We start from the raw sequence: 24,448 nt of genomic DNA, 5'->3' as shown, positions 1-24,448 counted from the left end.
GGGGCAAGCGTGGGGGCGGGGTCAGGTTGCCGGGAGACCGCGGGGCAGCGGCCGAGCCGGGGACGGCGCGCGGGGCTGTTCCGTGCCCGGCACCCCGCACCCCGCATCCCGTACCCCGCACCCCGCACCCGGCACCCCGCACCCCGCACCCCGCAACTCGCGGGGCTGTTCCGTGCCCCGCACCCCGCAGCGGCCCCAGCTGGGCCGCCGGGAGCGCCCCCGGCTCTGCGGGCCAGCAGGGCAGCGCCTCAGGCCTCGGCTGCCGGCTCACAGAGCGGAAAGGGCATCTGCCGGGGACCGGCACCTGAGAGGGCTTTAGGGAGCATTTACCCGGACTTTTGTGCCCGGGACACGAGGACCTCCGCGGGGCCGTGTGTCCCCTCCCCGGGACAGCCCAAACCACGGCGGTGGTGAATTCATAGTGGAATGTTAAATTCAGGGTGGGCTTGAACCTCCAAGTTCCCCAAACCGCTGCCCGAGGGTCGTCCCCTCGGTGTGGCTGGTGGCTGAGTCGTCGGGAGGACTAGCGGGGGCTGAGTGTTTCAGGTCAGAGCATCACAGTGCGGGCTGCAGGAGACAGCTGGGCACGCCGGCTGCCTTTGGAGCAGGCATAGCAGCAGAGAAACGGCGGCTGGAAGACCTTTAGATGCACAGAACCAAACCATCCCGGGCAGTCAGAGAGCAGGCAGACACCAGGAGATCCCAGCAGCAGGGGCCTTTATCATGTGCTTCAAACGGGAGCAAAGGGAGCTCCTCCAGGTGGGGTCGGGTCACCATCCCACTCTGAGCTGTCTTGCAGCATAGATGCACCATCGCACAGGCCGCCAGAAAGAGCCCCTGGGCCAGACAGAGCTGAAAGAACCGTATCAGGGCTGAGTTTGCTGCACAAACGGAGCTTCCAGCACAGGAATGATCCAACCCAGAAGCTACAAGGCAAGCAGCCCTACATGGCTGCTCAGTGCCAGGCATTGCTGAATAAGGACAAGAAGGAGGACCTGGCCTTTCCGCCCATTCCCAGCCCATGGCTTCACTTCCACAGCCTTGCAGCCGTTGGGACTCTCAAGTACCTCTGGATTTACTCTGGGCGGGCAGACCATTCCAGCCTCCCCATGAAACACAGCCCACTTGCCGTGGGGAGCACCAGCAGCCACAGAGCACTGCAGGGCACTGAGGGCATGTGGGGGCCCACTCAGCTCCAGGATCTCTTTCATTTTCTAAAACAAAGCAGCCTGTTTTCATCGGAAAGCAGTTGGCAGCATCCCACCTCCCTGAGATACTACACCATCATCCAAGCCCGGCTGCTTTTCATAGGCCTTTTTACTCTTGAATAGACCAAGACAAGCAATAGGCAAAAGCAGTCACGTGGATGGCAGTTTAATGAAGAACATATAAAAAGTAGAATCAGAGAGAATGCAATGGGATGAGGAGATACCAAAAGGAAAAAAAGATGCAGAGCTAAGAAAGGAACAGAGATCTTCCATGCACAGAGGTCAAAAAACAGTCGTGATGATCAAAAACCAAAGTATCCTGTTTTCTGTACATAGCAAAATGCATTAGAAATAGATGTATTTGATTTCTTTTATTGGTTAGAATATTTAACTTTAGCCACCTTACACAAACCCAGATCATTTTATGCGAGTGATGAGAGGTTTCATTCTGAAATGACCCTGTTGATCTGAACTTATATTCAGATAGAGGTGCAGATCAAAGAAAGTAATGAAGTTTCCACAGTCTGAGCTCAGGAAACATGCATGGGAAGCTGAGAGCAGAGCACACACCTCCCCAGGGCTTGCTTGGCAGTGGCTGAGCCCAGGGTCCCCATGCCTGGCGGCCCTGGAAGATTCTGTAGGGAAGCAGCAGGAAGGCAGCAGTGCCGTTCCTCCAGCAGCCCCTTCTCAGCCCCCTGCCAGCTGCAGCTCCCGCCTTTGTCTCCCCAGTGCTGGCAGGGGCTGGGAAGGGGCTGCCAGAGGGAACGGCAGCTGCTGCCAACAGTCTTCTGTGTGCCAGGATTTCCCGGGGGTCCCTAGGCACTACAGCCAGGAGGTGCCAGCTCCAGAGAGCTCTGCCTCTGCAGAGCACCATGTCCCCCCACCTGCTTGCCATGGCTGTATCTCCCATCCACTCATGGGGGACGGGTGGGCAGCTGCTCTAGATACCCCTGACATGTGCATTTGCCCCTCTTGAACGCAGACACTCCAGTCCCCATGGCCCTGGAACACTGCACTGTCAGGTCCCACCTGATACAAGATTATCCTGCAGTGCCCACATCCATACCTCGGCACCCTGTACTGCTCTGTCCCTGCACACAGTGCCGAGGGTCTTGCAGCCCTCGCAGCTGCTGCACACCCAGCACGCTGCACACATGGCCCACATGGCCCAGCGCGGGGTGTGCTGTGCCACAATGCACACACAGCCTTGGGCTGCGGCCCCGGCACAGGGCATGGCACCCCAGTGTACCCCCAATGGGCACCCCAGTGCACCCCCAACTTACCCCACCTCAGCCCCGCCCCCTGCAGAGGCCCCGCCCCGCCTCCGGGGCCCCGCCCCCGGCGCGCGGTGACGGCGCGGTGACGTCAGCGGAGCTGTCCGCTCAGCACCGCGCGGCGGCCGCGCCGCCACCATGCGCGGGGTCCGCGGCCGAGAGCGCCGGGAGCGCCGGGAGCGCCGGGCGCCGCGGGGCCGCCGCCGCTGCCGCGCCGGGAGCGCAGGTGGGAGCGGGCGGAGCGGCAGAGGGGGGGAAGCACGAGGGGATCCGGCCGGCGGGTGACGCGCCGGACCCCTCGGGGGAAGGGCTGGGGCACCCGGTTCCCGATCCTTCCGTCGTCCGGCGGAGCGTGCGCGGAGCCCAGGATGGGCGTGCGGGGAACCCGCCGTAGCGCCCCCGGGACCCCCGCCCCGAACAAAGAGAGGGGCGGAGCGGCCCCGCGCCCCGGCGGCCTTTGCGGCCGTCGCTCGGCAACGCCGCGCCCGGCCCGGGGCCCGGCAGCCCGGCGGGTGCAGCGGGGCCCAGCCGGGGGGCGGCGATGGGGGCGCCGCAGCGAGGCTGTGCCCCGGGCGCTGCTCCCGGCCCCCGCCGCGCTGTGGCCTGCGGGGAAGGGAGGGGGTTCGGGGGCCCGGGGCGGGCGGCAGCAGGTGGGTAAGTCCCGGCGCCAATGAGCAGGCGCTGGGCTCCCCTAGCAACAGTGCCCGCGCCAATGGGCGCCGCGAGCCGCCCGCACCGCTGCCCGCAGCCCTGCCCCGCAGCCCGTGCGGCCCATGCCATCCCCGCAGCGGCCGGCCAGCCCTGCCATGCCGCATCCCCGGTGCCCCGGGTCGGCAGAGCCCTGCTCTCACTGCACACACCATCGCCCATCCCCAGCAGGGCCGGAGCGTCGCGCCTGGGCTCTGCGGGTAAAGTCCAATCCTGCTTAGCGTCCCCCCGCGGGCTCGAGAAGGGGCCCAGCGCTTGGCTGCCCACTCCCTACCCGCCTGCTTCCTTGGGATTAGGCTCTGTGCTCGGCTTCCTCACGGGGATTTGCCGTGGCTGGTGTTGCCTTCCCCAGCCAAAGGGAGGAAGGAGGTTGTCGGCAAGGGATGAGATGCCAGTGGAGCCCGTCTGGGCAGCAGCAAGGTGCTGGGCAACAGGAAGCCATGCCTGCAGCCTTTGCCCTCTTCCCAGCTCCTTCCCAGAGCGCTGTTTTTGTGAGCTGTCCTGAACTGGCCGCATAAACTTGGCACTTGAAAGGAGTGATGCTGGCCTGGGGACAATTTGTGACAATAAACCCATTCTAAACCAACTGAGCCTGTAAAGGGACCAGGGGAGTGAAGGGGTGATGGAACTGGCTCCAGGTGGGAGCATGCAGACGGACACTGTAATTAGGTTTAAACTGAAGCTGGATCAGTCTTTGCAGGGGATTATGACCCCTCCATCTGTGTAGGCGCTGCAGGGGGCCTGGTAACTGTTTGCTCAGCATCCCAGCATAGCCACAGTGTTACGGGTGAGCCCTTGGGTAAGGGGCAGTGCCAGCTACAGCTGGTGGCCTTCCAGCCCCATGGATTGGCATGGGAGGGCTGGATCTAGTGTGAAGGCCCAATTTGTTTTTACAAGGACAGTGGGAGCTGGAACAGAGATGAAAAATAGCCAGAAATATGATTAGAGGATTGGAGAAAATGCCTTGGAGTACAAGCTTAAAGAGCTCAATCTGTTTAGCCTATAAAAATAGAAGACTGAGGGGTGACTTAATTACTGAGCATAATTACTTCACAGGCAGAAAATACCAAGTTGTGGAAGTCTCCTGTTAATCGAACAGGGAAAGGGTACCGGAGAGGCATGGGCAGGAAATTGAAGTCACAGACAAATTATTAAGCGACACAAAGCTCCCAGGGATACAGGCAGACTCTCTGGGGACAGCACATCCCTTCAGCCACAGGTTAGGTGACAGTCTGCACCCCCACTGATGAGGCTGTTCCCCCATTCCCTCTGTTCCTACCCACATACTGGGGGGACAGAGCAGGATTTCTGGTAGCCAGTGGGAGTGGTGGGATGGCTGCCGGGCATGTGCCACCAGTTCCTCCATTCTCCTTGTCTCTCTTCCACCAGGTGGGGCGGGTGCCAGGACACAGTTCTGCTGGTGGGCTATGAGGCAGGAGTGGAGATTTTGATGCCTCTCCCAGGAGTCCCCAGAGCCATGACTGCAACTGTGCAGACGCTGCGGTTCAAGCTGCTGCCGCACGAGCCAGGCCAGGAGTGGGGGCACAGCTGCCAGCAGGAAATTGAGCGTCGCTACCAGGTGGTGCCCTCAGTGGTGTGCGCCATGTGCTGCCTTTTTGGCATCATCTACTGCTTCTTTGGTGAGCCAGGCCAGCCCAACTGCTGGTGGGGCAAGTGGGGAGGAGGGCAGAGGGGAGCTGGGGGGTGCTGGCCATGGTGGTCTCCCTGACTATGGTGGTCTCTCCACAGGCTACCGCTGCTTCAAGGCTGTCATGTTCCTGACGGGGCTGATGTTCGGCTCTATCATCATCTTCATGCTGTGCTACAAGGAGCGGGTGCTGGACACACAGCTGAGCGTGGAGGCCTCAGTGGGCATTGGGTTGGGCATTGGAGTCCTGTGTGGGCTGGTCACCATGCTGGTGCGCAGCGTTGGCCTCTTCATGGTGGGGCTGCTCCTGGGGCTGCTGCTGGCGGTGGCCACGCTGGTGGTGATGGAGCAATTCTACCACCCACCAACGGTGTGGATCCCCATCGCACTGCTCTTGGGTGTGGGCATGCTCTTTGCTGTCCTCACACTGCAGTGGCAGCGCTTCTTCACCACCCTCTCCACCGCCGTCTTCGGCAGCGCCATCATGACCGTCACTGTCGACTACTTCATCGAGCTCTTCCTCCTGGTGCAGTACATCTATGAGCGCATCAAGGTGGCCCCTGCTCGCCCCGTGTGCTGGTACAGCTGGGTCATCCTGGGCATCTGGCCGCTCCTCACCACACTGGGTGTCCTGGTCCAGTGGAAGGTCACAGCCGAGGGCTACTCCCATACAGAAGGTGTGTGGGTAGTGGGGCAGATGGGCATGGTACAGGGTGAGTGTAGGAACTGGGAACCTGGAGACTGGGGTGGATGTTTCCAGCATGGGGTTCACAAGATCAGATATGGGGTTCAGGACTCTGTGGTAGCACACCACCCAAGGGAGACCTGGTTGCACAAAGTTGGTGCTGGTTTGGCTGTGGGGATCATTTGGATGTGCTCCCCAGTGCTCACAGGCCGCTTTGCTCCACAGTGATCATCAGCCGGCAGCAGCGCCGCGTGCAGCTGATGCGCATCAAGCAGCGGGAAGACCGAAAGGAGAAGAAGAAGAAGCGGAGACCCCACCACCCCCCACCCCACCAGCACAAAGCCCACCCCCCCGAGCCTGCTTACCGCCGCAAGCCCAACCCTGTGCGCCGCTTTGATGGGGACGTGCTCTCCCCCGTGAGTCCCGCAGCCAGGGTAGAGATCTCCCCCAGTCTCCACACTCATTCCTTCACATCGGGGGGCTGGGGCATGGAGAGGTGCCCAGGCACCAGCTAACATCTGAGCTCCTCAAGGGATGAGACTAGGGTGTCCCAGGGACTGAGCAACTCAAGTTGGAATGGGCCATTCCTACCACGGAGCACTTCAGCCTTTGCAAGCAAATGAAAACTGCTGGCCAAGAGCACTGTTGGCATAGCAGAAATAAGCAGTAGGCAAGGTGCAAAATGCCCAGGGGAGGGATAAGGCTGTGCTCCCTGCTGTGGCCAGCCACTGGAGGGCCCAAGTACTGGGGATTTCACTGGGTTGTTTTTGGGAGGGGGCAGAGAGGGGCTGCAGCAGCATTTAGGATGGGGTGGAGGGATCCAGGAGCAGAGCCCCCCTCACTTTCTGTTCCTCTCTCACAGAGCTACATCCAGAGTTTCCGAGAGCGGCAGACAGGACCGTCACTGAACAGCCTCATTGCCAGCTCCCATGCCGTGGTGGACCTGGACTATGACTGCAGCTCCACCGTGCCCCTCACCTCGGGCTCTGGCCCTGCTGTGAGGGTATAAGCCAACCCAGTGACCTCGAGCAACACCAGCACCCCAGCCTGCTCTGACAGAACCCTTGAGACAGGCAGGGCTTTGTCCTCGGCCCCAAGTGGCCACATGCAGCTTGGGGCTGCAGATGGAAACCCTTCTTGGAGACACATGGGACTTGTCTGGGGAAGCCCCAGCTGCCAGTGGGGCCCAAAGGTGCTGGGGAAGCCCTTTGGCAGGGACTCAGCCCAAGGACCAGAACCCATGGACGTGCAGTGCGAGTGGCTCTGCTGGGGTGGTGGGTCCCCAAGCCCCCACTGCTGTGCATTACCCTATGGCCCGGGCACGCTCATCCTGCATCTTAACGTTTCCCCATATTTGAGTCCCTCCCCTTCCCAGGAGCAGCTCCCCACCCCATTGCACCCCAGCAACTCCCCAAGTGCCTGTCCCCTATGTCCCTTCCTCAAAGAGCCGGTCCCATGGCCCTTTTCCCAGCAGGGAATCCCCTGAGCATGTGAGCCCTGTCCCACCCTGTCCCCAAGAGCAGCTCCCAGGCAGTGCTTCCCAAAACCTGCCTCCTCAGAAGATCCTCCTGCCCTAGCCACCCTCCCTACACCCCAGAGCGGCTTGCCACTCCTTTTTCCCAAGCTGGACCGGGGTGGTCCTGGGGCAGAGACTGCCACGGCCAGGTGGTTCCCAAGGTGATGCTGGCAATTGGTGCCTGTCCAGCAGGAGCTGCGCTGGCAGGGTGCATCCCCCACAAAATGTTTTGATGGGAGACAGGACATTGGCTCCAGCCTTTGGGCAAAGGCTGGGCTGCCTCAGGGATGCGGGGACCCCTGCAGCATCAGAGACTGTCGCTGTTTTGTTGGCGACTGGATTTTTATAGTGGCCGGGGGACCCTGGGGCAGGGCAGGGCAGGAGCCCCTGCCCAGAGCACTGCTGCGGGCAGAGGCTCACGCCTTGTACATATTTCTCTTGCTGTGATTTGTATTAACTTATTACGGAGTGAGCCAGGATTTCCCCATGGCCAGGCAGGCAGGATGGTGGTGAGACTGGACCGGGGAGCCCTCTTCTTTGGGAGCCCACCCAGCCCAGCCCAGCTGGCCCCGCTGCCCCAGGAACTGCATGTTTCTGCCAGGCACCCCCTTCCCGCAGCATTGTGCTGCCATCCCCCTTTTCAGTCTCTTTTGTAAATGTGCCAAACGCTGTCGAGGCCTCGGCCACACAGTAAAGAGCCTTTCGGAGTCTGGCGTGCAAAGCCAAGGGCTGTGGGGGGGGGCAGGGGTGAGGGGGGCCCAGAGGGCCGGGCTTCCAGGGGTGCTGAGAAGGATGTAGAGTGATGCCACCACTTTTCTCTTAATGAGACCCCAGCTTGCTGGTGTGGAAGAAGCCATGTCAGAAAAAAAGGCTGTTTAATGCAGAGCCCTGAGGCTGGAGCAGGCTGGGGATGGTGTCCGTGTGTCTGTCTATGCCAGGGGGAGCATGACCCCATCTCTCAGCAGTGGCATCTGTCAGTTTGCATGCAGGCCCTGAGAACTGCATCCTGGCTTCTAGCTCCCTGTGGGAACAATGGGAGTTAGAGTGAGCTGGAGCATTGCAAGAGCAGCTGGGCCACCCAAAAGTTGTGTCACAGACAAGGAGGAACAGACCCCTGGCCCTGTATCAACCTGCTGCCTCCAGCCCAGCACTCAGACTCTTGCAAGCAATGGGGGACAGGGACACGGCACAGCAGCACTGGCAGCTGCCTGCGGTGTCCCTTAGGTGCCCACTCACCCTCCACAAGGAGCCGGGCAGTGGAGCGGTCGTCGAAGGCATCGCAGGTGTACGAGTCCTCGTCCTCAGGGCCCACGCGGTGAATGATGAGTGTGCGGTAGCAGTCCAGGTTGCAGATCTCATACTTGTCACCGGCAAAGATCTCGGTGTCCCCACGGAGCCAGCGCACGCGGCCCCGGGCGTGGGACACGGTGCACTCCAGTGTCGCCTTGTGCCTTGCCAGCACTGTCTTGTCCCGCAGTGGCTTCACAATCCGGATTGGCAGTGCTGGTAGATGGGGGCAGGGCGTCAGCACCAAGGGGTGAGCAGGCTTCCATGGGGATGCTGCAAGCTGACCTGGTACACCCCAGCCCTGGTGCTGGAGCCCAGCCAGACCTCGCAGCCTGCACTGGTACCTTCCACCTGCAGATTGGCCTCCGAGGTGACTGTCCTGGCTGTGAAGCGGATGAGTCCCTTGTCCTCAGGGCGCACACCGCAGAACAGCAGGAAATGCCGGGTCCCTGGGGAGAGAGAGGCTGGCTCAAGGTGACAGCAATGCACACCCATAGTGAGCAGGGGGGCAGGGACCCCCCCTTTGTCTACACAAACTCCCCTTGCTTGAATTTGCCCTATCCCAGCCCCAAACCGGTTGTGGAGCCACCTGCATCCCCACCTTCTTGCCGTATCTTCACTGTGCTGGAGACCTTGATCTTCTCCTCATCCCGAAACCACTCGCCCTTCACATCCCCATGTGACACCTCACAGGTGAAGACTGCATTGTCACCCTCCCGGACCTGAACGTCCTGCAGCTCCTGCACAATGTGGACCTGGCGCTCTGCAGGTAATGGATAGGGTGCCAGGGCAGCCAAGGATGAGGGGAGCAGGCAGCGCAGGGTTTGGGGGTGTACACGCTGCTGGGAGCTGGGTGACCGTACCCTGTACGTGCAGCATGGCAGAGGCGCGGCAGTCGCCTGCATCGCAGGTGTAGCTGCCGGTGTCGGTCAGCTCGCAGCGGCTCAGCTGCAGGATGCGGCGCCGTCCCGCCGAGTAGATGCGGCAGTTGGGCCCTGGCCGCAGCTCCTGCCCGTCCTGCATAGAAGCAAACAGGCAGCACCCCACTGCTTTGGCCTCTCTGCTCTCTCTGCAGCCCTGGCAAGGAGGGCCGTGGCCAGGGGACAAAACAAGGAGGAGGACACAGCCAGGTGCTGCTGGAGGGGATAAGGGTGAGCCCTCACCTTGAACCATTTCACCTCTGCATTGGGACGAGACAGCTCACACTCGAAGCTGGCGACTCCCGTCTCTGGGACCCCCAGGTCTCGTGGGACCTTCACCATGGTGACTGGAGGCTCTGAGGAGGCAGGACACAGGACAGGAAGGCTTGATTGGACAAAGGCATGGATTTGGGGCTGCAGGGAAGAGTAGCTGTGCCATTTCAGCATGGGGTGAGAGTGGCACCACCCATGGGCAAGCACTCATCAGTGGTGTTCCAGCTGGCTCTGGACCCAGACCCTGGCCGGGTGTCCCCACTGCTCAGTTCACATCTCCTCCCTGAGGACAGGGGGACACTTGCCAGCACTCTATTACCCCTGCTGAGGACAGGAGGACACATGTGCCCAGGGTGGCCCAGCTCAGCCTCGGTGTCTCCCGGTACAGAACAGCAGCAGGTCAGACAGCGCCAGTGCCACCCACCCCCAGCCTGCCCCAGGGACCGTACCCCGCACCCGCAGGTGGGCGCTGCAGCGCAGAGTGTCAGCAGTGAAGGTGACGGTGCCTGAGTCTTCCAGTGCAAGCCTTTCCAGTGTCAGGCTGTGCCCGCAGCCTGTGGCACTGATCCGGCACGTACTGCTGGGCTTCACCCGGATGCCGTCCCGTGTCCACACCCCGGTCACGCCAGGGTGAGACAGTTCCAGGTGAAAGGTGGCTGTCTCCTTCTCAAAGGTCTCCACATCTGTCAGTGGTGTCCGGATCGACACCTTCCGGGCTGTGAGGGACCCATGTCTGTGAGTAGGTGTCTGCTGCACCGCAGAGCCCCTGGCATCCCAGTCTGTGCTTGCTGGATTGTCTAAATCTAGTTGTTTGTACCAGACTCCCACCCCTGCCCACACACCCGCCTCTCTGAGCACCCCTTCCAGCAAGTACCAGCTCTGCCCACATGCTCCCATTGCAGCAGCAATGGGTGCCCTCGCTGTCCCCATTCCCAGCCCCATTGCCTTCCATCCCCATCGCCAGCCTTGTACTCACGCTCCACGTGGAGCTTGGCCTGCGTGCGGTCGTGCAGGCTCTCGCAGCGGTAGGTGCCGCGGTCAGCGGGGCCAAGGCAGCAGATGGTGAGGGTGCGCCGGCACCCCGACTCCTGCAGCTGGTACTTGCTGCCCGGCTGAAGGAGGATGCCCTGCTTCAGCCACTGCACCTCGGCAGCCTCGTGGCTCACCTCCACCTCCAGGCACACGTCCCCCTGCTCCTCTGCCACCACATCCTGCAGCTTCCGCACAAACAGCACCTGTGCCTCTGCATGGCCCATGTGCTGGGTCAGCAGCCGGCCTCAGGGCTGTGTCTTGGGCTGAGCCCCAGCTTCGTTCTTCCCCCTCACCTTGTACACTCAGCCGAGCTGTGCTCACCAGCCCCTCGGCATTGGCTGTCACAGTGCCTGCATCACCAGTCTGGCACTGCCGGAGGGTGAGGCTGTGGCACAGCCCACTCCTTGTCACCTGCAGACGCTCACTGGGGACCACGGGCTGGCCATTCAGCTGCCATTTCACAGCCACATCTTCGGGGGATACCAGGCACTTGAAGGTGGCATCCTCCCCCTCCAGCACTGTCAGGTTCTGCAGCTCCATGATGATCTCCACCACCCTGGGGACTACAGCCAGGTTGTTAGGGCACGGCATAGGGGACCCCCCGTCATGTAGAGACGCTGAGCATTCCTGCAATCCTGGCATCACTGTGCCAGCATCCCTACCACCCCCATGGAATAGGCGTCCCCCAGGTGGTGGGGAAGCCTTGGGCTCACCCTGCACCGTCAGCGTCGCCAGGGTCTGGTCGTCGTTGGACTCGCAGCAGTACTCGCCGGCATCCCCGGGCTCCACGCGGCTCAGCACCAGCGACCGCTCCCGTCCCTCTGCCGTCATCTGCCGGCGGGGGCCAGGCGCCAGCACCCGTCCGTCCTTCCGCCACACCACGTCGCCCCGCGCCTTGCAAAGCTCGCACCACAGCACCACCCGCTCGCCCTGCCGCGCTCGCACGTCCGACAGCCCGCGTAGGAACTTCACCCGCAGCTCTGCACAGTCAAACCCCCCATATCAGCACCCGCTGCCACTGCAGGGGGATCCCCGGGCACCCCCACTGCCCCCCTGCCGCCCACCTCGGACGTTCACGTCGAACTGCATCTGGTCGTGGGGGGAGAGGCAGGTGTAGGTGCCAGCGTCCTCCATGGCCACGTTGTGGATGATGAGGCTGTGCACACGGCCGTCCCGGCGCAGCTCGCAGCGCTCGCCGGCCACCGCCGCCTGCCGCGGGCCCAGCCAGGTGACATCGCACCGCTCCGTGGAGGTGATGGCAGAGAGCACGGCACTGCCGCCCTCCAGCACCAGCAGCTTCTCCTGCTCCTCTCGTTTGTTCACGAACAGCACGGGTGCCTCTGCCGGAGGAGCACTGGGCTCAGCTGTGGCCCTGCCAGTGGCACCAGCATGGCATGGGGGTGCCAAGCATCCCGGTGTGAGGCAGGATGAGACTGCTCCTGCCCCTGGCATGGGCGCGGGACACCTCCAGGCTCACCTTTCACATGCAGTGTGAAATGCACCTCATCATCACCAGCGTCGCAGAGGAAGATGCCACCGTCACCCAGCTCCGCTTGCTTGATGGTGAGGCTGCGCGTGGGACCCTCGCTGCACACCAGCAGCCGCCCACCTGAGCACAGCGTCTGTCCATCCTTCTGCCACTGCACTGCCGCTGTCTCCGGGGACAGCCGAGCCACCAGTGTCACGCTGTCCCCCTCCTGCACCTCCAGCGGGCTCTGAGCCTCCTCCTTGTTGACAATGCACACAGGACGAGCTGAGGGGCACAGGGGACAAGGCAGGGTTCAGGGATGTCCCCACAGTGTGGGGCAGTGCAGGGATAGGACTGCTTCAAGAGGAGAGGTGATCCCTCAGTGTTTGGCAGAAGGGCTGTGGGGCTGGCTGGGGGTCATGGTGGGACTAGACAGGGGTCCCAAGGGGTAGGCATGCAGGATGGAGAGGTCTGGCAGCTCAGGGTTCACTCAGGGAAGGGACAGCAGCAGAGCCCATCACTCCCACATCACTCCCTGTACAGGCAGCACAGCTGCCATGTTGAGACCATTAATTTCATTGAACCCCCCCACCCAGAACACCTTGCTGGGGAGCCAGGACACCCGCCTGCAACAGGCCCCCTCCCACCCTGCACAGCCCTCCATCTCCAGCTGATAAGGGTCCAGGCTGAGCTCAGCCTTTGGCAGCCGAAGCAGGAGGAGCGGCGCCTGGGAGCCAGCCAAGGCTAAATTTAAACAGCCCCTGGCTGGGGGAGGCAGCAGGGACATGTCTCGTCACGACCCTGACATGTCTCTTTCTAACCAACGGCTCCTCTAGGGTTGGGGACAGGGCTCCCACCCTTCCCTGCCATGCTGCCACCCCGGCCTCTGCATCAGCAAGGTCACAGAGGCTTCCCCTCCCCTTGTGTCTGTGGCATGACCCCACCATTCTGGGGGTCCCTGGGTTCTGAGCCAGCTCACCCGTCACCTCCACATTTGTCACCATGCGGTCGCTGGCAGCGTCACAGATGTAGCACCCTGCGTCACCGGGCTGTGCCCCAGTGATGGTGAGCTGCCGCAGCACCCCGTGGGCCTCCACCTGCACCCGCTCACCCGGATGCACCTCCTGGCCATTCCGGAGCCAGCGCACAACGGCGTCGGGCCGAGAGAGCTCACAAGCCAGCACCAGGTCTTCCCCGGCCACCAGGCAGAGATGTGCCGTGGCGCCCTTGCTGCCCACAATGGTCACCGGTGGCTCTGGGACTGGAGAGATGGGCTGTCACCACAAAAGCAGCCTGTGCTGGGCATCACATGGCCAGACCCTGTCCAGACTCCTCTGGCTGCAGCTGAGCAGCACAGGGGTTTCCACAGGGCCACCACAGAGATGCAGCCCACTCCCCATGTGCCCCCCACCAGCCTCCCTGTGCTCACTGCCACCCAGCCCAGTCTCACACCACCCTGGCAGCAGCCACAGACCCACCTCACTCCTCTCCCCCTACCATTCCCACCAGGACCTCCTGCTCACCTTCTACAGTGATGAAGAAGACGATGCTGTCATCACCAGTGTCACAGAGATACTCCCCAGCGTCCTTGCCCGTAGCACCCAGGATCACGAGGGATCGGCGCACCCCATCCTCCTCCAGCCGCACACGCCCCGTGTCCTGCAGCTTCTCCCCGTCCTTGTACCACTTCACCTCCCCATGGGTGTGTGAGAGCTGCACCTCCAGCACCAGGTCCTCCATGGCCCGGCAACGCCGGTGGGTTGGCAGAACATCCTTCTCCAGGATCCTCACCAGCGGATCTGCAGCATCCAGCATCAACAGAGCTGAGGTCTCTGGGGTTTGTGCATCCAGCAGCCCACACCAGGCTCTTCCCTACTCTCATGCTCACCCAACACTTGGATGGTGAAAGTCACTGTGTCATTGGCCGTGGCACAGGTGTATTTTCCAGAGTGCTCAGCTTGGGCAGCGGGGATGAGCAGCCGGTGATGGACACCCTCCTCCTCCAGGACCAGGCCGCCCCCAGCCTCGAGCCTGACACCCTCCTTTGCCCAGCACACGGGTGTATCCGCACGGGACAGCTCACAGCACAGTGTCACCGTCTCCCCCGGGGACACCGTCATGACAGGGACAGGTCTGCAGGGCTGCAGGATCCTCACCGGGGGCTCTGCAGGTATGGCATGTCTGTGATACAAAGCAGCGCAGGGACAACGCAGCCCTGGGCACTCCTCTGCTGCCAGCCCCAGGTAAGCTCCTGTGCTGTGTGGCCCAGAGGATGGGCACCCACTGGTGGCCAGAACCACATCAGCACTGACCTGACACTTTGACATCGAAGGAGACGGCCTCGTCCTTGGTCTCGCAGATGTACTCGCCTGCATCCTCTGCACTGCTCTTGGGGATGAAGAGGCAGCGCCAGGCCCCCTCCACCAGCAGCAGGAGGTTATCAGTCTCATCCACCTCCAACCCATCCTTGAACCAGTGCACCGGAGCATCCGGCACGGAGAGCTGGCACCGCAGTTCCACACACCCCGGTGCCTGAACCAGCAGCTCCAGTGAGCGCTGTGGAGGCTGCAGGATCCTCACTGGTGGCTCTGTTGGGGGTGTAGAGGAAGAGTGTGAGACCTGCTCAGTGCTCTGCTCCTGGCTCTGCTGTGTCTATTTACTGTCACCTGTGTCCCTGTCCCCATGGGGCTGTATGGAAGATACATCCTCTCACCCCAGGGCAAGGAGGTTGGAACTGCTCAGGGGCAGGGGCACAGAGATGCAACTGCATGCCCTCCTCCACAATGCTGAGGGCAGGGAGCAGGGCTGGGGACCCTAGAGCACAGAGATGGGGCAGTGCTACCCTTTCCAGGATGTCCCTGCTGTGCCACCAACCTGCCACCAAGATGGAGTAGGAGACAGATGCATCGCTGGCATTGCAGAGGAACTCCCCTGTGTCTTGTATCCGGGCACAGGGCAGCACCAGGCGGTACTGCAGCCCTTCCTGCTCCAGCACCAGGCTCTCGCCCACCTCCACTTCTTTGCCATCCTTGTACCAGCGCACGGGGGACACTGGGCGGGACAGCTGGCACCAGAGCTCCACACGCTGCCCGACCACGTAGGAGTGAGAGGCCTCCTTGTTGGAACTGACAATCCTCACTGGTACCTCTGCTGGGAACATGGCAGGGCTCAGCTGTGCTGCTGGGTGAGTCCCACATGAGGACAGGAATCCCCTGGGCAGCTCACTGCTCACGGTCACCCTGAAGCTGGCAGCACCGTCCCTGGCATGGCACATGTACCCCCCTGAGTCAGGCAGTGCAGCTGCAGCAATGTGCAGCCTCTGTGAGCGTCCCTCTGAGCAGATGGCCAGGACCTGCATTGGGACAATGACCTCCCTGTCCTTCAGCCAGTGGACAGGGGCATCTGCAGAGGACACCTGGCACACCAAGGGCAGCCTTCTAGCACTTCCTAGAGCTGCTCTGCCTCCAGCACTGGGGTGAGGTAGACCTTCAGGGCTGAGAGGACCAAGACCTTGTGTCACTTGGCCTCCCATCCTACCTGCTCTGGCAGCAGTGGCCATGGATATCCCAGCCCTGCAGTGCTGGTAGCTGCAAGCTGAGGGAACAGCAGGGCTGGGGTGTGAGGTGCATCACCCAGAGGCAGGCAGCTGGTTGTGCTCTGGAGTGTAGGGGGGCAGTGTGACACAGAGCTCTGGGAGGAGACAGACCAGCTTGTATGCTCCTGCCCACATCCCCTTCCAAGCCAGGGGCATGGGCAAGGAACTACTACTGAGGTGCTGAAGCCACAGTGTGAGCAAGGAGCTGGGGCAGAGGGAGAAGGGGGAGAGGGATGTAGGTGTCCGTTGTACCCACCTGCCACGGTGACTGTGTAGAAGACAGAGTCCCCGCCAGCATCACAGACGAACTCCCCTGCGTCCTGTGGCTGGGCGCAGGGCAGCACCAGCTGGCACTGCAGCCCCTCCTGCTCCAGCACCAGGCTCTCACCTGCCTCCACCTCCTCCCCATCCTTGTACCAGTGCACGGGGGCTGCTGGGCGGGACAGCCGGCACCACAGCTCCACACGCTGTCCGGCCACATAGGCGTGGGAGGCCCCCTCGTTGGAGCTGACAATCCTCACCGGCTCCTCTGTCACGGAGAGACATGGGGCTCAGCCAGGACATAAGGACCAGAGCCAGTGATGGTGGCCATCACAGCCCTGTGTGGAGTGATGCCTTCACCATTTTTTGGCTTTAAGGCTGGAAGGCACCAATCATCTACATTCTACATAGCACAAGTTTCTGGACCATCGTGCCTGGGTCTCCCTCTTCTCTCACATATTAAAACCAGGAGGAGCACCAGGCTTTGAACTGGCTGTAAATTGCTGCAGTGCCCTTGCTCCCATGGTACCTGCCCTGCTTTTCCCTATGGTGGAGCTGAAGGTTGTGGAGGGAGGATGCCTATATGCAAGCTCCAGCACTGATAACCACTGTCTGTGGTGCCAGCACCAGCCCCTGCAGCTGCTCTTCCAGGGGGTGCCCTCCCCTCTGCCTATCTCCCAATTTCAGAGGCCACCAGGTGCCAGCCAGTGCTTCTGTCATGGCTCAGCCTTGACATTTGCTTATACTGTGGCACAGGAATGTGGTTTGCTTGCAGCCAGCAGCCCCATCCCTCCAGCTTACCAGGACCCAGGACCCAATTCCAGATTGCAGTAATCACTAAAATCACCATTAATTTGCTATATAAAATATGTGCCACTGCTCACACTGCCCCTCTGAATTGAGTCAGAGCTCTAAAAACAGAGGGGCTCCTAGCAGAAATTTTATCTGACCAGCCCTCCTCTCTCCTGGGAAAGTTCAGGATGCCACCTAGAGCCAACACTGCCTGCCTGGCTGTGCACACTGCAGCCAGCCCTAGCTGCTCCCGACTCTGGTGCTCACAGAACCCACGGCTCCATGCGGGCACAAGGCACAGCCAACTCTGGGCCACAGTGGTGGACAAGCACTACCTGCCCTTCCACAGCCCTCATCTGCTCCACGCTGGGTGTCTGGGTGGAAGCTTCCCAGACAGCTCCCAGCTGTGCTGCCCAGGCGCAGGTGCACAGCGCTGCCCCGCAGAGTGCAGAGCGGTGCGGCGCCGGTTTGCAGCGATTAACCTGCAGCACGCTGAGCCTGCATCCGCCCAGCCCCCTGATCAAAGCACTGGCGGCCGCCTCTCTCCCCGGACCTGCTAAAAGCAATCACATTGCTGGAGTGCAGCTGGAGATGCTGAGCAGCACTGAAGTGAGGGGATAATGTGCCAGCCCTCAGCGGGCAGCATCGCTCCGGCCTCAGCCTCTCACTAGTTCTGAGGGAGCTCCAGTGCTCAACAGCTGACAGAAAACCCAGAGGATGCTGGGGATGACCGAGCTTGAGGCAGGCAGGCTACGTGCCACAACAGCCCGATGGGGGATAGCTGAGATGCCTCAGGGAAACCCAAGCGTGCCACAGCAGTGCTTGACTGCAGCAGCCAGCCTGGCACTTGTGCCAGAGAGGTGTCAGCCTGAGCCTCCAGGCACCCACCCCCAGCCCTGCCGGTGACATTGATGTCCAAATCCAGATTGAACCAAGACAGCCTCCCTAAGACCCTTCTGTCAAAGTGATGCAAAGCTGCTCAGCCAAAAGGCTGAGCTTCAGCAGATGGTGTTTCCTCTCCCAGCCTAGAGAAGCAGAGCTCTCCATGCCCCACACTCCCACACAGCACACGACTCCTGCCTCTTCCCAAAGCCCACACTGCCTGTCCTTCCCACTGGCAATTTTGCCTTTATCTCACTAAAACCCCCTCCCTTCCTCACCCTCCCAGCAGTCACCACTCCACTGACTCTTCAGCATCTCTTATCACTCATCAAATCTTCACTCCTGCGTCCTTGGCCATCAAGTTTGGCCCTTTGCCGTATGTTAACATCACAGTGAGGCTTTACCACTGTGGTCACATCACCTTTCAACTGGGCTTGAGCTCTGCCCCTGCTTGCCTTCCTGTGGTTGTGGGATGTGGGTTTTGGGGCCAGCAAGGGGAAGCCTTTCACTTGCTTTCAGCTTTCATTATCCTCTGCCAGGCAGTGATGCCAGCAGCTACTCCACAGCCGGGGCAGCCGCCCCAGGGTGCTGAGCCCTGCTCCCAGCCAGCAAACAACTCCCAGCCATCAGTCTCCAGGCAACTGCTAGTTTTCAGGTCAGCAATTAACGCTGTCCATCAGAGCAATGACCAACCATGAGTCACCCCATGCCAGGTGCCAGGCCCACTATTTTTAGGACCTTGGAGGAGGGCTTGGTTACTAGCCATGGCAGAAGTCCGGCAAACACCCTGGTGTGCAGGTGCTGGGTGCTCTCCTGTGCTCTAGTGTTTCAGACAGGCTGAGTGAGCTGTTCCCTCTGGCAGCTGGTCCGAGTCCCACAAGGACCCCAGCAGAGCAACCAACCAAACTGCTGGTAGGCACCTGGCAAGATCATGTCTGACAAGTATCCCATCACAGCAGGTGACAACAATACTGACACCAGCACATGCATTGTGGCATCCTGCTCTGGCAAAGAAAGCCCCCTGTGACCCTACCAGCCCTCCTGCATCACACTCACCTGCCACAGTGATGGTGTAGAAGGCAGAGTCCCCACCAGCATCACAGACAAACTCCCCTGTGTCCTGTGTCTGAGCGCAGGGCAGCACCAGCTTGCACCGTGGTCCCTCCTGCTCGAGTACCAGGCTCTGGCCCACCTCCACCTCCTCTCCATCCTTGTACCAGCGCACTGGGGCTGCTGGGCGGGACAGCTGGCACCACAGCTCCACACGCTGTCCGGCCATGTAGGTGTGCGGGGCTTCCTCGTTGGAGCTGATGATCCTGACCGGCACCTCTGCCAGGGATAACGTGGGCCTCAGCATGACTGGCCTCAGCTTTCAGCCACATGGGGGCAAGAAGCAGGGCAGGAGCACTATCAGGAGGTAGGGGCCAGGCTCCCACACAGTCCCCAGCTCACCAGTCACGGTCACCACAAAGCTCACGGCATCATCCCCAGTGTCACAGGTGTACACCCCAGTGTCTGAGGGACACGCTGAGCGGAGCAGCAGCCTCCGCACGCAGCCTTCTGCCTGCACTGCGATAACATCATCCAGGGGCACGGCCTTGCCATCCTTCAGCCAGCAGACAGGAGCATCCGGGGTGGACACCTGGCATTCCAGCAGCACAGGCATCCCTGCTGGCACTTTTCGGAGCCGTTCAGCCTCAGACACCGGGGCGATGCGGACCTGTGGGGCTGAGAGACATTGAGAAGCAGTGAGAAGCATCCTCCAGCATGACACCCCCTGCTGCTGGGGTCCTGGTAGGACTCCAGGGTGAGTGCCCTGATCACCTTGCACATGCAGGATAGCTGAGTCCCGCACACCACCAGACACAAAAGTGACCTGGGCCCCACTGTCAACCAGTCGTGCTCCTCGGATCAGCAGCGAGTGCTCCATCCCACGGTGCTGTACACTGCACCGGCCGCCCGCGTCCTCCTCCTCAGCCAGCCTGGCACCGTTGAGGAACCAGGACCCATGCACCGCAGCCGACAGCTCCAGGGAAAACTGTGCATCCTCACCATCCCTCACCCACGCGTCCTGCAGACCCCTCTCCAGACGAGCTGCTGGGGCTGGAGCACAGTCGGACTGAGCCCCAGTGGCACTGACTGCCAGCACACTGTGGCACGACATCCCAGCTTTAGCCTGGCTCCTCACCAAGATGCACAGATCCAGGGAACTCCACAGGGCTGCTCCTGCCATGCTTGTTGGCGGCAGAGATGCGGAAGCAGTAGTCGGCCTCGCGGGGCACGCTGTCGCCCAGCACCCGCACGCTGCTGGGCAGGTCGGTGGCAAGGCACTGCACCCAGTCCCCTCCCGCCGCCTCCCGACGCTCCAGCAGGTAGTGGCTGGCAGGGCGGAGGTGGGAATCAGGCGCGGGACACCAAGTCAGCAGAGCCGTGTTAGTCTCCACCACGCTCATCTCAGCTGCCACCGGTGCGCTCGGAGGGTCGTGCTTCACACCTGCAAGTCACAGCCCAGGTTGCCTGCTTGGGGACGCTCTAGGTGGGGTGGCAGAAGGGCTAAGTGGGGATACACAGCCTGTTTCTTTGGGGATTCTCTCTCTGATGGAGAGGATGGTCCTGCTCCCATGTAGCATGCTGCTGGCTACGGGGGTTTGTGAGTGCCTGTGAAGCTGGGATCCTGGAGGCCTGCTTGAAGCCCCCTTCCCAGAAAACACATTGCAGCATCACAGCCCCAGCATATTGGGTGCCTATTCCATCAACCCTTCTGTATCACCCCTCTTGAACAGGCAGGAGAGAGGACACAGGACCCTTCAAGGCTGGAGCTTACACTTGACTCGGAGCTGGGAGGATGTCTGCGACTCCCCGACAGTGAAGGAGATGATGCCCGCGTCCTGGCGGGTGACATGCACCAGCACCAGCAGGTGTGTCCTGCCGAAGCTCTTGAGCACGGTACGGGGTGACTCCCGCAGCTGCAGCCCATCCCGGCTCCAGCAGCTGCCCTCCACCACATCCCGTGTCTCCACACAGAAAACTGCGTTCTCCCCCTCCATCACATCCAGCTTCCGTGGCAGCCGCTTCGCAATCACCCCTATGGGAAGAGATATATTAGGGAGGAATTCTGGGAACCGGGATGGGCTCTTTGAGGTGGGAGAGGAGGAGGAGGAGAGGCAGCAGCAGGCACCAGCCAAATGGAGGGAAGGCAAATGCAGGGGGCAGTGGGTACCCTGGCAAGGAGGGGAATAGGAAGGCGAAGCTGTGCTACCAGAGGCCTGAGCCCACCTCGGACAGAGACCTCAGCGATGCTGCGTCCTTTGTCCTTCATCTGGCAGAGGTAGATGCCGTCATCATCGATGCGGGCATCGCGGATGGTCAGGCGCCGCACCACCCCCTGCTCCTCCATCACATACTTGTGGCTGGGCTGCAGCTCCCTGTCCTCCAGGTACCAGGAGGTGGGGATGGTCTCCAATGGCACCTGGCACTCCAACACTGCATCCTCGCGCTCTGCTACCTCCACGTCTGCCAGCTGCACCTGGAACCGCAGCCGGTGTTCTGCCACAGGAAGAGACAGGAGCTTAGGGCATGTGGGGTACAGCATTCACTGTCAGCTCTTTGCTCAAGGTGCTCCCAGCTCACAAAGAGCTGCAAACCCTTGTCCCTCCTTTGCCCTCTCCTTTGGCTTGCATGAGAGACACACTGCCCTGACAAGGACATCCCCCAGAGCAGGGAGGACCAGGGCACAGCCTGGGGAGACACAGGGATGCCTCCAGTATCTCAGCAGGGAGTTCTGGGGGATGCAGGAGCATGGAAGCCAGCATGCTGCAGCAGGCATCTCAGTGGAGGGGAGCAGTGGGATGTAGGCAGGGGCTGCACCAGTTCCTGGGTAACCCCAGCCACGGCTGTCCCCAGCTGGCTGGATGGCTCGGGGGGAATTGGGCAGCTGCCAGTGCAGACTGTTGGAGTCATGCCCTGCAGGGCTGGCTGCCAAAATCACTCAGCACTTCCAGGGGAATTTGTCACCAAGGCACTGTCCCTCTTCCCTGTTTGTGGCTGGACACCTGCAGTCATCCTGAGAAGCCACACCTCTGTTTGCAAGGAGAGAGACACAGACCAGGACACAGCTCCTGGAGAAGCCCAGCGTCCCCTGCTTCCAGGCCACAGCTCTGTCCTGAGGAGCCTGGGATGACCCTGGCTGCACAGGGCAGGAAGGGGCCCAGAGGTGCTGTGCTCCCACACAGACACACCCCTGCCAGACAAACTTCCCTGAGCCCCCCAGGGCCCGGCCACCTCTGACACTCCTTGGATGTGTTTCTACCTTTCACCTGGAGCTGCACTGCGCTGAGGGTCTGGCCAGCAGTGTTGGAAGCGGTGCACATGTACAGCCCCTGGTCCTGAGGTTTGCAGTACAGCACCTTGAGGATGAAGTAGCCCTCCCGGTCCTCGTAGATGAGATGCCTGCGGCCAGGAGCAAGGGGTTCACCATCTTTCTGCCAGATGATCTCTGGCTTGGGCTTGCCAGTAACGTAACAGCGAAACTTGGCGTGCTTCCCTGCGCTCACGGCAAATGCCTTGGCCCCTGGCACCCTGGCCGGCGCTACGCCATTGGGCACCCAGGTGTCCGGTGCCAGGCGCCGTCCCGCTGCGTGCCGCCGCCACCGCTGCCGCTCCGCCAGTGCCTCGGCACCATCGGCAGGGCAGCCATTGGGGAGCCCGTCCGGCAGCGCCTGGGGCTCAACCAGGAGCACGGCAGCAGCCAGGGCCTCCTGGGAGCCGCTGCGTGCCCGGCAGACGTACACTCCCCCATCCTGGGGCCGGGCACTGAACAGCTTCAGGAAGTGCCAGTCCTCTGGTTTCTGCCCCACTGCGAAGTGGCTGCTCTCAAAGAGTTCGGAGAGCTTGTGCCCGTCCTTCTCCCACTCCAGCACGGGGCAGGGCTGCCCAGACACCCTGCAGGTGAACATCACGTCCTCCCCCCGGCACACCCGCAGGGAGGAGGGGGCGATGAGGAAGGCAGGTGCGACACTGCCTGAGCATCCCTCCTCCTCTCGCCGCTCCGCTGGCTCCACCCTGAGCATGGTGGCAGCGTAAGTCTCACCAACGCTATTCTTGGCCCTGCAGACGTAGAGTCCACTGTCCTTGGGGGTGGCACAGGACACCAGCAGGCTGTACAGGTCCCCTTTGGACTCCATATGGAAACGGCCCGAGGGCTCGATGGCATTCTTGTCCTTTTCCCAGAGGATGCTTGGCTGGGGATCACCCACGATCTGGCAGCTCAGGACCGCATTGGTGCCACTTCGGACCGTGAAGGCGCGTGGATAGGCCAGGAACCTGGGGGCTCCCCCGAACCCCTCCATCACCAGCTCCCCAGGGTCACGGCAGGCAGCTGGCTGGAGCAGCAGTGGGGACCATCAGCCTGGGGGGATGTACACACAGACTAGAGTGGGGGCTCAGGCTTCATCAAAGAGATGGACCAGTGTGGAGCCCCCATCCAGGAGGGACCCACACCTGGAGCCAAATCCCCAGCATGGACCCCCTGCTTCAGGAGCATCACCCTCAGTCGGAGCAGAACAGCCCCACTGGATTTGCCCCCGAGTCACCCAAATCATGCATTTCCCAGCCCAAGGCAACAGGAGAGGTGACAAAAAGTGGCTCTTTACACCCTGGGGGGCTGAGACACTTGAAGCTTATCCCAGGGCTGCAGAGGGGACTCCAGTTCCAGAGATTGGGGACCCCTGTCTAGACAGGGAGCATGGGCAGCTGCTTGCTGGGTGCTGGGGCTGGGGGACAGCGGAGGCAAAAGGGCCCCCGCCCGCCCCTTCCCCACCCGCCGGGCATTCACATTCCTGCAGTATCGGGTGGTGGCAGAGCCGCATTCCTGCAGCATCTGGGCCGGCTCAGCGGGCAGGTGCTGACACGGGGCTGTCACGGGCCCGAGGCCCCGGCTGGAACCGGGCTGGGACTTCCTCCCAGACCTGGGTGGGCAGGGGACCCCCTGTGCCACCCCACAGGGCAGTGCCCTGGGGCAAAATGGGGCTCTGGGAAAGGGTCCCCCTCCCAGAGAGTAGCCCCAAAGGCAGGATCCAGCCCTTGTGCACTCAAAACTACAGCTGGAAATCATCAGTCCCAGGGGAAAAAATGAAAGCTGGGGAGATCGGTCCTGCTTTTGAAGGGCACTGCCTCCATCCCCGGCTTTGTGGGTAACCGTGCCCACCGTCAGGGGCAGGAGTGGGGCAATGTGCTCTGTGCCTCCTCCCGGTGAGTGCACCCCACCCTCTGCCCGCACCATGGCTGGGACTGGGGCAGGGTCGTCTCTGACTTGCTCAGGCAGGGGGAGGGGAAACAAAAATACTTCTTGAATGAGCCAGAGGGTAGGAGAGGGCTGGTCCCCAAGGAGCTACAGGGACTGCAGCCAGCTTCTCCTCCCAAAGCCCTACCCCCGGGACAGTGCACCCATTCAGAGCCATCTCTCCATCCACACGGCCCTGACCCGTGGGTCACCCCACAGCAGCCCCTTTGGACACAAAGGGAGGGCTCTGATGGCTCGGCCACACCATTGCACCCTTCAACCCCTCCCTTCCCCAGCCACCCTGCCCCAGGCAGCCCCCAGCCCAGCCCCTGCCCCACTCAGGTACCTCGCTGTGCCACCTCTCCCCTGCGTCTCTCAGTGCCGGCACCCAGCTCCTGCTGCTTCCCCCAGCTCCCCTCCGGGGTGTCAGTGCGCAGGGACCAAATGTTACAAATGCCTGCAGCTGCTGTCCCCAAAAATACCCTCTGATGACACGCAGGGTTGATAAGAGTGAGCCTGCTCCGTTCAGCGCCTCGCCGAGGCTGGGCTGGCCTACCTATGTATAGCAGCCACCCCAGAGAGCTGCAGGGCTGCTGCAGGCCTGGCTGCGCCTCTGTGC

General features: G+C 61.7%; 2 protein-coding genes across 3 annotated transcripts; one reads left to right on the top strand and one right to left on the bottom strand.

Moving 5' to 3' along the window:
* Positions 1–2,546: 2,546 nt before the first annotated feature.
* Positions 2,547–7,746, top strand: TMEM198 (transmembrane protein 198). 2 transcript variants are annotated; one of them, XM_071435086.1, is made up of 5 exons: positions 2,547–2,708; positions 4,580–4,830; positions 4,940–5,515; positions 5,749–5,957; positions 6,386–7,746. In XM_071435086.1, exons 2-5 carry the CDS (start codon positions 4,641–4,643, stop codon positions 6,530–6,532), a joined length of 1,122 nt encoding a protein of 373 aa, XP_071291187.1. In that variant the 5' UTR covers positions 2,547–2,708; positions 4,580–4,640; the 3' UTR covers positions 6,533–7,746. The 2 variants fall into 2 exon arrangements, with proteins under 2 accessions (XP_071291187.1, XP_071291189.1); XM_071435088.1 differs by having other exon boundaries at positions 2,549–2,708; positions 5,749–5,939.
* A 135-nt stretch (positions 7,747–7,881) lies between these two features.
* On the bottom strand, positions 7,882–24,296 carry OBSL1 (obscurin like cytoskeletal adaptor 1). The gene is made up of 26 exons (XM_071435083.1): positions 24,176–24,296; positions 21,859–22,956; positions 20,826–21,095; positions 20,374–20,634; positions 19,738–20,043; positions 19,374–19,652; positions 19,002–19,277; positions 18,606–18,878; positions 15,871–16,143; positions 14,894–15,166; positions 14,332–14,607; positions 13,908–14,183; positions 13,543–13,818; positions 12,999–13,280; positions 12,029–12,304; positions 11,616–11,891; positions 11,265–11,531; positions 10,845–11,114; positions 10,496–10,762; positions 9,969–10,235; positions 9,490–9,602; positions 9,190–9,343; positions 8,928–9,089; positions 8,671–8,775; positions 8,276–8,542; positions 7,882–8,060 (listed from the first exon to the last, which is right to left on the bottom strand). Exons 2-26 carry the CDS (start codon positions 22,895–22,897, stop codon positions 8,053–8,055), a joined length of 6,792 nt encoding a protein of 2,263 aa, XP_071291184.1. The 5' UTR covers positions 22,898–22,956; positions 24,176–24,296; the 3' UTR covers positions 7,882–8,052.
* Positions 24,297–24,448: the final 152 nt, after the last annotated feature.

This window comes from Agelaius tricolor, unplaced genomic scaffold (assembly GCF_023055355.1).
Source record: "Agelaius tricolor isolate 1412-34295 unplaced genomic scaffold, bAgeTri1.0.p SCAF_10, whole genome shotgun sequence".
In the NCBI taxonomy this organism is placed as follows: domain Eukaryota; kingdom Metazoa; phylum Chordata; class Aves; order Passeriformes; family Icteridae; genus Agelaius; species Agelaius tricolor.
Note: the sequence above shows the minus strand (reverse complement) of the source record. Positions and strands in the feature narration are given on the sequence as shown.